Source organism: Polypterus senegalus, chromosome 2, assembly GCF_016835505.1.
Source record: "Polypterus senegalus isolate Bchr_013 chromosome 2, ASM1683550v1, whole genome shotgun sequence".
Taxonomy (NCBI): domain Eukaryota; kingdom Metazoa; phylum Chordata; class Cladistia; order Polypteriformes; family Polypteridae; genus Polypterus; species Polypterus senegalus.
The window spans coordinates 66,005,634-66,023,924 of NC_053155.1; the positions used below are offsets into that span (position 1 = coordinate 66,005,634).

General features: G+C 38.4%; 1 protein-coding gene across 1 annotated transcript in view; it reads right to left on the reverse strand.

The window, feature by feature from the left end:
* Positions 1–18,291, reverse strand: part of c2h2orf49 (chromosome 2 C2orf49 homolog) — a 45,402-nt gene that overhangs the window by 15,726 nt on the left and 11,385 nt on the right. Inside the window, exon 2 of the mRNA XM_039743878.1 lies at positions 8,161–8,330. Coding sequence (XP_039599812.1) covers positions 8,161–8,330 — 170 coding nt within the window. The remainder of the gene's footprint in view (positions 1–8,160; positions 8,331–18,291) is intronic.

Here is an 18,291-nt window from a genome sequence, read left to right on the forward strand (position 1 = left end):
AACAGGCATCGAAGTTTGAAAGCCAAGTGTCTGCCTTTAATAAATCCAGTTTGGTCTTGTGATACTACTGAAGGAAGCACTTTCTTAATCTTTCCAGCTAGGACTAGTAGAGTATCTTAACATCATTATTCAAAAGTGAGATTGGTCTGTATGATGCAGACTGTAATAAGTCCTTATTTTGCTTAGGAAAGATGGTAATTATAGCTTGGCTAAAATTTTAAGGTACATTTTTACTGTCTCTAGCTTCTGTAAATATTGCTAATAAAAGGTGAGCTAGCTTAATTGAGAATTTGTTTTATAAAATTTGGCAGGGTAGCCATCAGGGCCTGCTGATTTCCCACTCTGAAGTCAGTTTCTAGCATCTAGTAATTCTCATAGTACTAGAGGTTTATCCAAATTCTCTGCACCGAGATTATCTAATTGTGGAATCTGTAATGCATCCAGAAATGCATTAGGTTGTGTCTTGTCTTCTTTAAACTCAGTAGAATATAAGGACTTATAGCAGTCTCTAAATATGTGCATTATATTTTCATGGTCAATGATTTTTGTCTATGTTGGTAATTGCTGGGATTGCATTGTGAACTTTCTGCTTGTAGATTTGTTAATCTAAAACTTTATTAACTTTCTCTCTGTGTTCATAGTAATGTCTTGTTTTAAAAATGAGTTGTTTGTTTCTTTAGTTGTCAAGAGGTTGAGTTCTGAATGCAAAGCCTGTCTTTTCCTATGAAGTGCTTCATTTGGACACCTGGCATGTTCTTGATCTACTCTTGTAATTTCACTGATTAGCTCTAATACCTTCTTGGTTTCCAATTTATTTTTGTGGGTAAAATATGGGATAATCTGTGCTCATAAGAAAGCCTTCAGAGTTTCATAGAGTATTCCTGCAGAAACCTCTCAGGATGTATTTGTCTCTTTGTAAAGCTAGAATGGAATACTTGGCCAGTCCAGTGTCTGTGAAGCCAGGGCCGTTTGAAGGAATTTGGGGGCCCCAAGCAAAATGGACATGGAGGCCCCCCGCACACAAAGGAACCACAGCATAGCCATACAGTTTAAATTCGCTCACACTTTATATAAATAAAAAAGGTTTACAGTGCAAATACTGCTGTTGCATATACTGTGCATAAATAAAAAAATGTTTAGAGTGCAAATACTGCTGTTGCATATAAAGTGCATAAAATTTGAACATTTTCAACAATTGAACATTTGCAAAAAACACCACTGTACAAATAAACAATCATTAATAGAAGGTAAATTGACATTTAATTAATCTTTAGTCTTTAGCTATGCATTTACTGAATGAGCACTGTGCAGCTGTTCGTCCGACTGTACTGTATTTTATTTTATTTTTCTAAACTGTTTTAATTATTCTTATTCCTTTTTATTATTTTAATTTCTTCTATGTAAAGCACTTTGAATTGCCATTGTGTATGAAATGTGCTATATAAATAAACTTTTTACTGTTAACAAACAGTGAAATTATAATTAAATGTTTACTAATTATTAGTAGTGCTGTGAGTCGACTACCAATGCTTAAAAACATCCCAAGCTAATGTTTGATGCACAGAATTTATTGTGTTGTTTTCCTAAATAGATTATCACAGACGTGGAATAGTTAGTATAGCATGCTATGCCACTTTCATCAAAACCTATTACAAAGCTATAGCTATGTCATGTCATTTATGTATGATACATACAGTAATCCCTCGCTATATCGCGCTTCGACTTTCACGGCTTCACTCTATCGCGGATTTTAAATGTAAGAATATCTAAATACATATGACGGATTTTTCGCTGGTTCGCGGATTTCTGCGGACAATGGGTCTTTTAATTTATGGTACATGCTTCCTCGGTTTGCTTGCCCTGTTGATTTCATACAAGGGACACTATTGGCGGATGGCTTAGAAGCTACCAAATCAGAACATGTATTACATATTAAATAAAACTCCTCAATGCTATAAGATATGCTTCCCGCGCGGAACTTGATTGTTTGCTTGTCTCTGCCTCTCTCTCACCCTCTCTGACATTCTCTGCGCCTGACGGAGGGGCTGCTTGCACAGAAGCTGTTTGCCTAGTGGATACGAAGGCACCTCTAAGAAATGCTGCTTTATCACGGTGCTTCCAAAAACACACTTATTGATTTTTGGATTGTTTGCTTTAATCTCGCTCTCTCTCTCTCTCTCTCTGACCTTCTCTGCGCCTGACGGAGGAGATGTGAGCAGAGAGGCTAAAGGCAAACTTTAAAGCACAAGTATTGATTTTTGATTGTTTGCTTTTCTTTGCGAGCTCTCTCTCTCCCTCTGAAATTCTCTGCTCCTAAAGAGAAGATCTATTTGCATTCTTTTAATTGTGAGAAAAAACTGTCATCTCTGTGTTGTCATGGAGGACAGTTTAAACTTTTGACTAAAATGTGTTATTTCATGTCTAGAGGGCTCTAATAATGTTAACAGTGTGGGAGAGTTTCTAAGGGCTTAAAATATATAAAAATAACCATACAAACATATGGTTTGTACTTCACGGATTTTCATCTATCGCGGGGGGTTCTGGAACGCAAACCCCGATCGAGGAGGATTACTGTAAACATATTTCTGCTAGCCTACCTGCTGCAAAATTGCACCATTTGTACAAGACAAGTAGAGCTATTTTATGTGTGTAATTTATCACTTACCACTGTCTTGTTTTTTCTTATCCTCCTCTTCCTTTCTCTTCTTTCTTTTTTGGCTTCCTGAAGCATAATTCCGCTTCATGACTGCCGAGGAAGTTTTGTATTTTGCCGGCAGCAGAGATCGCGTGGTTGGCTGGCTGCTGTCAGCGAGGGGCCCCCTTGAGGGGGATCCTGATAACAGTGTCATTGCACTTTACTGCATTCACTATCAATGGGGCGCTCACACAGTTTGTCGCTGCATTTTATTCTTAACCAGTCGTTGTCTTGGGGCCCCAGGCCAGCTCGGGGCCCCAAGCAATTGCTTGGTTTGCCTGCCTTGTCGTGACGGGCCTGTGTGCAGCTAAGACTGATCCTTGCTTAATAAGTCTCCTGTAAAAATACTATTTTAGCATTTAGACCTGTGAGGTGAGAGAATACTTTCTCTTTAATTCAGCCCTTTAACATTCCAGCTGACAAAGTTAACTGTTTGGTCATGAAGATATTGCTTTTAAACTTTTATTGTCATTTTGTAGCCTTAACTTAAGATAAGACGGCTTTGAGTTGAAATTAAAGTTTTCCCAGGAGTTAAAGTCAAATATTACACTGGGACGCAAGAGTTAAAAGGATAGATTAGAAATAACCTGGGGCCTCATGTATAATGCCGTGCGTAGAACTCGCACTATAACATGGCGTAAGCACAAAAGCCGAAATGTGCTTACGCACAGAAAAATCCAGATGCAGGAATCTGTGCGTACTCCAACTTCCACGTTCTTCCGCTACATAAATCCCGATCAGCGTGAAAACTATCGCTCGTGCACGCGCATTATGTAACGCCCCAACTCCTCCCAGAATTATGCCTCTTTGAATATGCAAATCAATATAAATCGCCCTTAAGCTCAGCCTTCTGTGAAAAGACAATGGGACAAGCACGGGGGAAAATATAAGAATTTCAGCGAATACCAAGTGGAGGCAAAGGAAAAACATACTATTTGTTCAAATAAGCCGTGGTATAATCAACAAAAGGAAGTTGATCGAGTGACATAGCGTGTTGGAGAAACTTGAAAGCTCACATTCACAAAATCGCACAGTGCCGGAAATAAAAAGAAGTCACATATCAAAGTCGCCGTGAGAAGCCGAGTTGTAAGCCTACTGTCTGATGTCACTGTCATATGAAAGCTTATTAGGGTACAGAGAAAAAAGGCACACGGTGGGGAAAAAGCACGAAATGTCAACTTCAATCTCAACATTTCCACTTTAATCACGTAGTTTATTTTGTCATTAAAGTAGAACATCATAAACTTAATCTTAAAATCGTTTAATTAACCAGTTTCTCAAATCACATCGTAATTAAAGTAGCACGTAAATGCTTTGTTTTGTATTTGATCTTCTATGTGCTCTGTGTGTGTGAATCACTACTTGCTTCTTAAACCGGCTCTCTTCCTTCAACTGGACACAGAGTCCATTACATTCGTGATATTACAGCTCTCTGAATAACTAAAATACTGAGATGTATACGTGATGTCATTTTCATGATGATAGGAGTTAAAGCACGTTATTAAACATGTGTTTCACTTCGATTAAATAATTTATTGCAGCAGTACTCAGGGGCGGCTCATGGCTTGTGGTGACACTGGGCAGAGAAAGAATCGGTGGCTCCTTCGTCCGTCAGTGTCAGTAAGGCAGCATATGCACGGTGGATGGCCAAGTCCATTGCAGACACTGCATAGCCACCTCGTGCTCATGACACAAGCATTTAACGTTTGCCGAAATATGTCGCTGCGTTTTTAGCTATGTTGTTATTTTCTCTTTATGTTTTATATTCAATATATATTGAGTGGCCGTCACTGCAGTCAGTGCTTTTCTTTCCCCAAGTAACCGATCGCCACACAATCAGCTCTGTAATAGAAGTTGAGCCACCTGTAAGCTTAGCGCCGATTCTTCAAAACGTTTAAAAAACATTGAAATATCTTCGTAGTACATGTTTAATTATTCTATCCTTAACGACACGCCCAGTGAAGAATATAGATTATTTAAACGAAGTTAAAGTTTTATCTGTATAATTTAACAAACATATTTTGCTGCATTTCACCTTAAAAATGATATCGTCATCATATGTAAATACATTATAATTATAACTATAGTGCAAGTTTATAGTGGGGTGATTGTACTTATAAGTACAAACAGTTCTACAAGGAGCAATTGATTGAGTACATTTAAAGTTCTTGGGATTAAACTGTTTCTGAACCGCGAGGTCCGTACAGGAAAGGCTTTAAAACGTTTTGCAGTGGCTGAGACAGCGTGTCCTTGAAGCTGTATACCGATAATTCTCTTTCCGATCAGTTGCTGCTGTGATTCACACTCAGATACCGTGATATAAATACTCCGAGTCGTGCAGTGAGAGTAATATGGAAAAAGATGATCCGCTGTGGCAACTCCTAACGGGAGCAGTTGAAAGAAGAGTGAGAGTAACAATGCTAAATCAGTTATGGTATTTGGAATACTATGGCTGTTCCCTGGACCATTATATTGTTAAGAGTTAATTACAATCAGATGCGTTACACTAATAAACAATATGCTGTTAGTTTTGGTGTATTTATAAAGCTGCGTCATGAAAATAATGAGTAACCACACAGGAACAGTAGCACTGCTTTGACGCTGGGTGCCGCCAGTCTGCAAAACCGAGCGGACAACTTGCGTACGACAAGGCATGAGGTACCGTGGAAAAGTGCGTGGCTTTACGCCAAGTGTAGGTTTTATACATCGCGATTTGAACGTGGAAAAGTTCTTACGCAACATTTCTGTGCGTACGCACCATTTATACATGAGGCCCCTGGTCTTTTCTCTCCCCAGTCCCCACACCCCCCATACTTCAAAGTCCCAGTCCTATGACATACCTAGAGACACAGCATGTCCAAAACACCACAAGCTCCCCAGCAGCAGCATACAAGGATTAAAATAGAGATATCTATTTACAATACAGTCCAAATACTATAAGCATAAAATATAATCTTGAACAATCTTAAGTAATCCCCGGGAATGATGTTAAACAGTGGCCCTGGATAAGCATAGTAAGCCTTAATACAATAAACCAAGAGTATGATGTTAAACAGCCTCCTTAAAAAAAACAAACAAAAAAAAAAAACACACATAAATATATGCATATAATTGTAATTAAAACATAAACAAAGAGTGGCCGAGAAGTAAATAGGATATATAATTATGGTACCAGTATCATTGTAAGCGGATCCAACGATCGTCTTTGCCATGCCACGACAGAATGTGACCTACGATTGTATTTCAAAAAAGTCTCAGGATCAGTGTTTTTTAGCTCTTTTTCTGCTTAGTCCATAAAAATAAAAATGTAGAGCTTGCCTTGAATGTCCACTTCAGTTTGGCAGGATACGAGAGGCTGTATTTATGCTTTCTGTAAGCGCTGTTAAATATTGTAAAATGCGGCATGTTTAGCAGCTGTTGAGGATGAAAAAAATCAGGGAAAATACGAATGTGGTTATTTTCAAATATAATCATGTTTCTGTATGAGAAGTAACATTATGTATAATTTAAATTGTAATTTTTCAAAACGTACGATCAGAGTCCTAGGTTTAGAGGTATTTGATCCCCATATGTGGTAAACTGTCTGATTTGAAGTCCTTTCCAATTATTTTAGAGAATAGTTCAGCTACGAATTTCCCTGCGTTTGGACTTTCACGATTCTTAGGGAGACCTTCAATTCTAATATTATTCCTTCTGCACCCATCTTCCAGTGCAGCTAGTCTGTCTCCGAGTGCTTTGCATTCAGAATTTGCAGCAGCTGCTTTTCCATCAGTGGTAGATCCCAGTTGTTCAACTGTTTCAATACGAGTTGTGAATGTCTGCTTAAAGTCCTCCTTGAGTGCTGAGTACTCTAAGTTAATTCTCAAATTTGGATGCATTTTTTTGTATTTGTTCATCATTTTTTCTAGCATACCTTTTAAAGTTACCTCAAAGTGATTATTTAAACGTTTTTCTTGGTTTTTAATATCCTGAAGCAGCTTCTTGTTTGTCTTGTATATGTCCTTTATTTCTCTCCTTATATCATTTGTTTGCTCCTTTATGTCTTGAGTAGTGGCCACTGCAGTGATCATTACCTTCAGCTTGGACAGACCATTTTGGTTTTCTCTGTACTCTGCTTATGAAGTGCTAAGCCCAGTTGAAGTCAATGTTTTCCGGCTCGTGAGGAATAGTTCACACTGCAGAAGGTAAGGCCATTTTCAGTTTCAGTGAATCATCTGGAATCAACAAGCTATCTTGGCCCAATTCACTTGTACAATCGCTTCCAGTTTTGCTCTCGAATGGAGATGACGCCGCAGCGTCAGGTCCCAGGAAATCTGTGCTTTCGCCTATCTGTTCCAGGTCAGTCTCTGAAAGGCCATATATTTGAGCTTGGACCTGATGCCTGCCTAGGCTTGGATGAGGCTTTAGCTGTCTTTTCTGTTTCTTTGAGGCTTTTTTCTGCCAGTCATGTTTACACATGCTTGCATATACTGTAATTAAGCCTCCTCAGGTTGAGTAAATACAGGATACCTCTGGATAATTTACAAAAAGCTTCTGCTAATGGAATTCTGCTTCAGACGTCCATCTCCCGTAACGGATGAGATTAATCATGTATTATTTTTCTGAACAATTGTTTACAAAGGAATACATTAATGTTCTTGACCTGAATGTATGTTTAATGTTAGTTTCAATATTTTTATTTATACGGTTTACAAAAGATCACACTACTTATTCAATTAACATTTAATGACATGAATAACATTTCATTGTGCTAAATGAGTAACAGAATTTGTTTTCATCATTGTAAAATAACTGTTGACCGAATTTAAACTTGCTTAACTTTTTTTTTGTTTGAAGAACTTTACTTCTGCATTTTACAAAAGATTGCACTATTTTGAAGTATTTGCATTCATTGATTGAAATTTCTATTATTTTTTCCATCAATGAGATGAAAAGATTTGAATTTATACAGAATTGCAATTTATTTAAATACATGTTGCCCTTAGTTAGAGTTGGCGGGCAGGGCTCTGTGAGTTGGTGATCGTAGCTCTCTCTCTTACGTGCGGTGTAAAGTCAACGTGGCTCAGAGGTGCATGTGGACTTTTGCACAGACGAAAGCGACTGAGGCTGTGTTTGGTGAGTTGTTGCGTGCCTCGAGAGCGACGCTGGGCTTGGGAGAACGGTTACAGTTGACGTGCGTGGCTCTGTCATGTGTATCCCATGACGCGGTAGGAGGGATAAAGTTGGCGGGCGGGGCTCTGTCTTGCATGCCCTTAGTGAATTTTATATATATATATATATATATATATATATATATATATATATATATATATATATATATATATATATATATATCTCTATATATCACTACCACCAAAAATGTTTTTTGGATAGGAGATAAATGCCTCTATTACTTCAAAAACACAGTCATATATAGTATACTGTATTTGTACACAACATTCCTATTATAAGAAGCTCTATATTACCTGTTTCTCTGTGTATTTGATGCTGGCTGCTTCTCTCTCTTCTTTTCCATCTTCTTTCCCCATCGACTGTTTGGCAGCTCTCGCCGAGGTAAAGGAATGATGTGCTGAAGGTATAAGTTGGTAAGACTGTCCTTGTCTGAACTGCTTCCACTGTCAACTGGAATATTTTTCTAAAGAGAATGTGATATTAGATAATAAATATGTATACATTACGTCCCTAGATAAAATTGCATGTAGAAAAATGTTGTAGACAATAATCAGTTCACCAGGTTTACCATACCAATTTTGTACTTTAAGAAGGAAAGGAATAGGTAACAGCAAAAACACCTGTGATTCATTATTACTATTTAACTTAAGGGAGGTTGGTTTCTGAAGTATAAACAACAAAATGAAAGTAAATATGTAATTGTCAACAATATAACAAATGTGTCACAATTCACACTCATTTTTTCCAGTATATATAATAGACAAAGCAAAAGAAGTGATAAGATTGAATCTTAACATTTAAAGTTCACTAACAAATCTGAATGTGTAACTGCTGAAAGCATTCTCTCTGTATATAAAAAAAATAGGTACAGTGGAACCTCGGTTCACGAACGTCTCTGAACACGTACTAATCGGTTTACGAGCAAAAAGTTTGCCAAACTTTTGCATCTGTTCACGACCACACACTCGGTATACGAACAAGCCAGTTTCCCTTTCAGTTTGTGTGAGCCAATGATTTCCGCACGTGTTCAGTCACTCCCTGTGTGTATTCCATGTGCAGCGAGAGAGAGCGACACACACATGCGCGCAAGAGAACGAGAGAGAGAGAGAGAGAGAGAGAGAGGGCTGGACGCATAAGGCAGAGAAGGCAGTTAAAGAATGCATCGGGCTTGCTTTTGTCTTCACTTCTGTTTACAGCAATCGGTTCGTAATGTGCATTGTTGCAATGTTACTTTTCTTGGTGGTTTATTAAATTACGGATTTTTCAAAAGTTCATTTTTTCCCAGTGCTTAAAACTCATTTAAAAAAAAAGTGTTTTTAGCGAGCGGTTCGTAGCGCTATAAGGCGAACTCTTGCAGTGTTAGTTTTCTCAGTGTTATTCAATGTTTTTACATTTAGTTTACTATTACGCTGTGCATTCTATGGTATAATTAACTACATTTGTGCTTAAAAACTAAAAAAAAAAATATTTACATACAGTTCGTATGGTCTGGAACGGATTAATTGTATTTACATACAATCCTATGGCGGAAAATTACTTCGGTTATGACCAGAGTTTTGGAATGAATTATGGTTGTGAACCGAGGTTCCACTGTAATTATAAACCTGTAAACATCAACAGCAGCCAGCATCATTCTGCTCAAAGAACCATAAATAATGAGAAGCCATTAATTACTGGCAAACAAATTTGTGTCAAAACAGATTTAAATCCGTTAAGTAGTTCTCTCGCTAGCTATGCAGAGGTAAGGTACACCCTGAGGCTGCAGTGCAAGTGAGGAGGGCTAAAACCTTTGCATGCTGCATCTCTATCGCAGCATAAAAAAATATGCAAAAAAATTGGTAGCGCAAGCAAACTAAGACACTTGGCGCAATGAAAGAAGTTACAAAAATCAACCGAATGTTCATCCAAATTATAGAAAAAATCCTGTTCTAAATCTGTTAAGTAGTTCTCTCATGAAAAGCGGACAGACATACAGAGAAATGCTGGATTTTATATATCTGGAGATGTTTTATCCATTCTAGTTATTACCAATGGAAACAGCTATTGTAATTCTAATATCCAAATTTCGTTATATCTGTTTAAATCCTCAATTTTAAAAGTTTAAAGAGTTTTTTTGATTGTCAGCAATGCATGTTTAGTTATGTCATCCAGTACATGGTATCACACATTACTCTCTTATGCTCCCAACCTCTCTCTCATGTGGCTGCTGGCTTCACCCATAACAAGGCATAATTAAAAATGGCCACATTTATTACATTTTTGCTGCATCTGTTAAGGAGAAAAACCCCACTAACTTTAATCTTACCTACCTTCCACACTTAACTGGCATCCCGTGCCGCAAACTTTGCAAGTCAGGTCCACCCACACCCTCGGTTTTCTTTCCATGGTGTATCTAACTTGATTATATGCCCATTATGTTATAATGATTTTTTTTATTTTTACTGTATGTTAACATAGTAGCTTCCTGGTAAACACTCAAACATCATTAATAGGATTTTTAAGTTATTGTGAATGAAAATCTCAACTTTCCTTGAAAATGTCAGGATATATAAAAGAAAACCTGACAGGAAAACTTATATATATATTTATATAGTTGTATATTTATGGCAACTCTGACCCATTTGTATGAAACATTTCAGAGAAAGTGGGAAATGACGACACCATCAAGTAGGAAAATGCAGTCAAACCAGCTAAATGACAACTCACTAGGGCAGTCAGATTAACCTTCATAATTTGTATTTAATTCATATTTACTTAAAAAAGGTACTATTCTAAAATAAAAGTTGGGAAATTAATTGTAAAAGAACAGCTATTTGGTTTACCTCTCACTAAATGTTCTCATTTTGTTACTCCAGAGATGCTTTTCAAGGTTGCAGTAGTTTGCAAATCTTTTTTCAACATATAAGTTTTTACATAATAGTGTTATCATAAGCTTGTTATCTTTATTAGTAATACATCTACCCCACCTCACAACATAGTCCGAGAGTTTTATCTATCCCATTGCTCTGCTTTTTGATTAACTGAAGATTTATTTCTAAACACATCTCTGGTACACTGAAAGCATCATTTGGATTGCAACACTGTCCTGTTACAGTCTTAACACTAGAATTACCAGAGCCTACGAAAAAAACTCATAGATCAGGCCACCTTAAATCCATTCTCTGTCAGCATCTTTTGTCCTACAAATATGCCAATAAAGACAATTAGCAAGCAGCCTACTATTCTATTCTATCCCATCACAGCCGTAGAACGTGCACAAAGTTCTCCCAGCTCATGCCTTGATTGATTATCTGGAAGTGAAGTGCTGGAGTTTTGGAATGGAAATAATAGATCGTTATTTGGAGCACATGTTTGTTCCATTTCTACAATCTGTGTAATCACATTTTTTGAAAAAGAAACATTTTTTCATATTTCAGTAATAAATGACAAAATGTTGGCATAAACTATATAATGTGTGAAGCCTGAAGTCCAAAGATCAATAAAAATTTAATTCACAAAAGGTTCAAGGATAAAACAGCTTCCGTGGCAAAACGAGCAGTGAGGTTTGCTGACTTGTAATCAAGAGTCCCCTGTTCAATCCCGACTGCCTCCTATATTTGCCGTTTTCAGTAGTGAGCTGCTCTTATCTATACTAATAAAAGGCAAAGCCCTCACTGACTGACTGACTCACTCACTAATTCTCCAACTTCCCGTGTAGGTAGAAGGGTGAAATCTGGCAGGCTCATTCCTTATAGCTTACTTACAAAAGTTAAGCAGGTTTCATTTCAAAATTCTACACGCAACGGTCATAATGGTCAACAACGTCCACCATGTTGAACTTTCTTATTTATGGCCCCATCTTCACGAAATTTGGTAGGCGGCTTCCCTGCGCTAACTGAAACCCGTATGCGTACTTATTTCGGTGGTATGATGCCACTGTCGGCCACCATATTGAACTTTTCAACGTCACTAATTCTCCAACTTCCTGTGTAGGTAGAAGGCTGAAATTTGGCAGGCTCATTCCTTACAGCTTACTTACAAAAGTTAAGCAGGTTTCATTTTGAAATTCTATGCGTAACGGTCATAACAGTCGACAACGTCCGCCATGTTGAACTTTTTTATTTATGGCCCCATCTTCACGAAATTTGGTAGTCGGCTTCCCTACGCTAACCAAAACCAATGTACACACTTATTTCGGTGGTATGACACCACTGTTGGCCGCCATATTGAACTTTCCAACGGTCTTTGTTACTTATGGGCCCATCTTCAAGAATTTTGGTATGCGGCTTCCCACCGCTAACTGAATCCTACTTACGAACATATATACGTCCATAGCTTGCAGCTCGGTCGCTATGTGAGGCTGTGTTGGGTCCCCCATCCCAATGCCTCCCACGTTGTTGGCTGCCTGCCTGTATAAGGTCGTCCGTCGCTCCGGTCTCTACATTCCCTTCTTTGCTTCTCCACGGGATTCACGTCTCCCTGCTGATAATTGCAGCCTTTTTATTTAATCCACGGCTTCTCTGTTGTTTTATTGTTCGTTTATTACGATTATAGTTATTGTGTAGGTATTTTAGACTTCCTTTACATTGTTCAGGTACCCATTTCCTTTATCGTTCCAGCCATACCCCTATTAACATGTCTATTGAGGTGATCACCATCGATCAAAGAACTGTCACTTACCGAGTGGTTTCCATGCCCGGAGATGGCGCCTGCCTTTTCCATTCTCTGTGTTACATATTGCACAGCCATATCAGGCTCACTCTTGATATCCAAAGGACCATTGTGTCTTATGTATTGAATGACTGGGACAGGTTCAAGGTGTGGACTGATTATGGTACAGGAGATAATTATACTACACAGGAGCACTATAAGAGTGGAATGCTTAAGCCCTTCACTTATGGTTCTGCATGTAAGTTGATGGCTGCCGCTAATATGTTCGGCTGTCGCTTTCAAGTGTACCGAAATAGCCAAAAATTTTACACTTTTGGACAACCGCCAATGCCTCTTAAACATCTTAGATTCACAGGTGACGATTTCAGTAGTGGACACTTTGATGTTTATGAATGTTTAAACTCTCAAAAGCTGGATGTGAAGTTATCGATGAAACCGGTTGTATGCTTACAACGCTTGACAGATGCCGAATGTCATTTCAACACAAGTCCTGCAAATACTGTCGTAATTGAAACAAACCATGAAACTCAAACCGTTTATGACAGCAGCAATCCAAGCTGTGAGATTTGAAACAAGATTACTTTTCACATGGCCAACTGTATGTTGCATGCTCAAGAGTAAGCTGAGCAGGCCGAAATGACAATGTGGTATACAAAGAGATCCTTAACAAATAATTATTGGTATATTTTCCCTCAGTTTAAAAAGGTTTAATTTTCTTCTTAATAAAAATTTTAAGGCAGTAATTTGCCACTGCGAAGCGCGGGTATTTTGCTAGTTATTATACAGTACATACACACATTTGGTTTGTGTCTGTAACAGACGGTGTAAATTTATAGTACTTGTGAAAGTTACTGTTTTTTTTCTCACTTTTTTCTCTAAGCATTGAGAGAAGTGTGCGCATTGCAACAAGTACACATGCCGTAAATGTAGGAAGGACAGCGAGATACAAAGAAGGCAGATTCACCAGCGTTTGTGTGTCAGCTTGTATCCCTCCAGATCAGAGAATGTCCATTTCCATTGCCTCAAAACACCACTCACATCTACAGCTATTCCCAGTTTCAAATAAAAACTATCAGTGTCAGATCCCTGGGTGGGGGGGCCGTAATATGTATCGTGATCGTGACTGAGAGAATAAAAGTGAAAATAAAATGGTAACTTTCACAAGTACTATAAATGTACACGCAAACCAAATGTATGTGTGTACTGTATAATATTAACAATAAAAGCAGCTCACTACTGAAAACAGTAAATATAGGAGGCAGTCGGGATCGAACCGCGGACTCTTGATTACAAGTCAGCAAACCTTACCACTACACCACGGAAGCTGTTGTTTTATCCTTGAACCTTTTGTGAAAGTGTTTATTTGATCTTTGGACTTCAGGCTTCACACATTATATAGTTTATACCAACATTTTTTCATTTACTACTAAACTATAAAAAAATGTTTCTGTTTTAACAATGTGTTTACACAGATTTTTGTAGAAACGGAACACACATGAAATGTCATGTGTTCCAAATATCGCTCTATTATTTCCACTCTAAAACTCCAGCACTTCACTCCCAGATAATCAATCAAGGCATGAGCTGGGAAAACTTTGTGCACGTTCTGCAGCTGTGGGGGGATGGAATATTAGGCTGCTTGCTGCTTGTCTTTATTGGCACATTTACAGGACAAAAGACGCTGACGGATAGGTGCGAACAGATTTAAGTTGGGCAGGATCTAGGAGTTTTTTCGTAGGCTCTGGTAATTCTAGTGTTAAACCTGTGATCCAGACTGTTTGTTTAATGTTATGACGTAAACATTAATGCAAATGAAAAATAACAATAGTAATAACAAGTATAGATAACATTATCTAGGTTTAAAGCCAGTGCCCTGGCCAGGAGTCTGCAGCCTGGACAGACATACTAATGGATTAACTTTGATTGGCTTGTGGGGGGAGCAACAATTTAAGAAAGTCCAATTTCTTTCCTTTTATAATGGCAGCAACTGCCAGAGCACAGGGTCGATCGATCCAAAGAGTAGAGAAGGACTGCTTCATGTGAGCAGATATTCAAATGAAGAGCAGTGCGGTGACTCTACAGTTGGCTGCTGAATGCAGGCTACTTTACTCCTATAAGAGATTTTACTCAGCTCCTATGATGGGAGGCTACAACAGGGTACACCTACTGATCACTTCATTCGTGTGGATTCGGCATAATGCACAGAATGTGACAAGTTCAAATTTTGATTTTTGGAAATTTTTTCCCTGGAATATTTTCAATATGCAGCTGACTGAATCTGTGGATACAGATGCCTGATTATATTCATACAGTCAAGTCAAATATACTCATAATTATTTATACAGTGGTACCTCGGTATACGTCTGCTTTGGAATAAGTCCAACTTGGTATATTTCCTGTTTGGACACGAAAAATTTTGCTTGGTATACGACCTTTGTTTGGAATACGACTCGCGTGCTAACCTTGTTTACCTCACTCGAGACAAAGCCACGACTGCCCACGAGCGTTAGTGCACCAGTTGCTAGCATTCAGTGAACAACCTGCGCTATAACTCTCTGTGAACTTTCACGTGTGTGGTATAGCGGGTCCACAGCTCCTGTCAAAGTCCAGCTTTAAAATAAATCACTGCGCTTGCAGCTTTATGAGGGGCGTGGTGGTTATGTGGCTGAAGGATGTCAGGGCGATTAGCGATGTGGGCGTTTCTCACCAAAGTGCACTTGTGAGGGACCGTCCGCATTCATGATTGTTCCTGGGGCTGCTTATCTTGATAAACAGAAGCGCAATTCGGCTAGAAGGGGAGGAAAAAGAAAGAATGGACGGGAGGTTGAGTGAGTGAGTGAGTGAGTGAGAGAGAGAGAGAGAGAGAGAGAGCAAGCGAGCGAAGTAGCTGAAGTAGGCAGAGTTAACGTCAGCTGCAAGTAGGGCGACTCCCTTGTTGGGAAGCAGGGAGGCCGCCAGTTAAAAAAGGCACCGGGCTTCTTCTTGGTTTTTTTTTTTTTATTTTTTTTTAAAGAATGCTTAATGCTCTATTTTAACTTTGTTGTTTTTAAGAAGACTTTTTTCTATTGTTTTTAACCTCCACGTTTCACTTCTGATTTTATGGATTATTTATTGGAACTTTGGAGACTGCACTTTAATTTGAACACCTTGTTTTGTTAATTGTTTTAATAAAAGCACTTTGCACTTTTTCACCATCTCCTTGCTTTGTTGTTACCGATGAGGTTAGGAGTAAGGCACATTACCGACGGTGTAGGGTTCAAGGGCTCCCCGGCAACAGATGGGAGCATACAGCAAACCCGCATCGTCACAACGTGATTTTGTGTTTTTTTCATGTAAATTTGAATTGATTGTTGAAAAGTATGAAGATGGCACGCGTATCCGGGACATGGCTGTTGCATACCGTTTGCCGAGAACGACGGTATCTACGATTGTGAAAAACAAAGATGTTATTAAAAAGTAAAGTGAGGTAAAAATTTCATTTATTTCATCTAATTGCTTTTGTTTTTATGTATTTTACGATTAAGCAGTGTTTAAATTATTTTATACAACCCCATCAATGTATAATATGCCAATTAGCAATAGGATTTTTTTTTTTTCATGGGAACGGATCAATCATTTTCCTATTATTTCTTATGGGAAAAATTTGTTTGGTATACGTCCTGCTTGGTATAAGTCAAAGGGTCTGGAACGAATTAAGGACGTATACCGATGTCCCACTGTATTAATTTGAATATTTTAACCTTAGTTTATTGGTAATTTGACAGTCCATTCTACAGAATTGTGACTGTATGCATAATAATCTTCCAACCCTGACAGCATTGATATTGAGCCAGATGATCTTGTTCTTCACGCACCTACTGAAAACTGTATATATTGCACTAGCCTATGTATATTCTGGCATAATGCCGTATAAGGTATCTCTGGTTACTGATATTATTCACAGATCAAAATCAGAAATCGTGTGTTTTTGAATAGGATGCTCAAGCTTATTGTTCTATAGCCTGTGAAAGAGTAACATCATTCTGAAGAGCCAAACAACTTATTCTTAGAGGAGAAAAGCAAAGATTTTTGATCAGTCCTCCAACATGTTGATTCCACCCTTTGCATTTTCTGTCACATATATTCTTTGCAGGATTATATAAAATGCCTAATCTGTTACGAATATTGTTAATTAATTTCCAGCTATACAAGTTATCAAGCCATGCAAGATAATTACATGCACTGACCTAATCACCAGGGGCCTCATGTATAAACGGTGCATACTCACATAAATGTTGCGTTAAGAACGTTTCCACGTTCAAATCGTGATGTATAAAACCTATACTTGGCATAAAGCCACGCACATTTCCACAGTACCTCATACCCTGTCGTACGCAAGTTCTGCGCTCGGTTTTTCAGACTGGTGACACCAAGCATCAAAGCAGTGCAACTGTTCCTGTGTGGTTTATCTTTCTTTTTCAGATCCATGTCCCTGACGCAGCTTTATAAATACAATGAAATTAACTGCATATTGTTTAATAGTTTAATGCATCTGATTGTAATTAACCTGTAACAATATAATGGTCCACGGAATGGTCAAACTATTCCAAATACCATAACTGCTTTAACGTTGTTACTCTCATTGCACCTTCTTCTTCTTTCAGCTGCTCCAGTTAGGGGTTGCCACAGCAGATCATCTTTTTTCATATTACTCTCACTGCACCACTCGGAGCAGCTAACCAGAAAGAGAATTATCGGTATACAGCATCAAGCACATGCTGCCTCAGCCATGCTTCCTATTTGAACTGCTTCTCACATGGCAAATGCTTCAAATCTTTCCTGTACGGACCTTGCAGTTCAGATAGAGTTTCATCCTAAGAGCTCTAAACACAATCACTCCATCAATTGCTCCTTGTAGAACTGTTTGTACTTATTCACCTCACTGTAAACTTGCACTACAGTTATAATATTGCACAACCTGAGCCACTTTATAAAGCGCGTATTTACATATGACGACGATATCATTTTTAAGATGGAAATGCAGCAAAATATGTTTATTATATTATACAGATAACACTAACTTCATTTAAATAATCTATATTGTTAATAATTAAATGACACAGTGTTGCTACACTAGTAAGGATCTGGTGCTCCGCTCACGGATTGTTCCGGCCTCGCACTGTATGCTTCACTGGGACTAGGTGAAGGACAGAATAATTAAACATGTACTACGAAGATATTTCAGTGTTCCTTAAAAGTTTTGAACGCCTATTACAGAGCTGATTGTGTGCCGATCGGTTACTTGGAGAAAGAAAAAGATTGACAGGAATTGAGGTTAGTACGTTTGAAAGAGACAGTACTGCAGGGGCGGCCTTAGGTATGTGCAAACTGTGCACCTGCACAGGGCCGCAAAGCTAATATATATCTGTACTAATAAAAGGCAACGCCCTCACTGACTGACCAACTGCCTGACTGACTGACTCATCACTAATTCTCCAACTTCCCGTATAGGTAGAAGGATGAAATTTGGCAGGCTCATTCCTTACAGTTTACTTACAAAAGTTAAGCAGGTTTCATTTCGAAATTCTACACGTAACGGTCATAACTGAATCCTACTTACGTACATATATACTGCCATAGCCTGCAGCTCGGTCGCCGTGTGAGGCGGAGTTGCGTCCCCCATCACCACTAGTGGTGGGCAATTTGATCCAAGTATCGATAATAATGTGGGTATTGTTATTGATCAATACCATCAATACTTTAGTTTCAATATGCACTGTGGCTGTCTGGGTAAG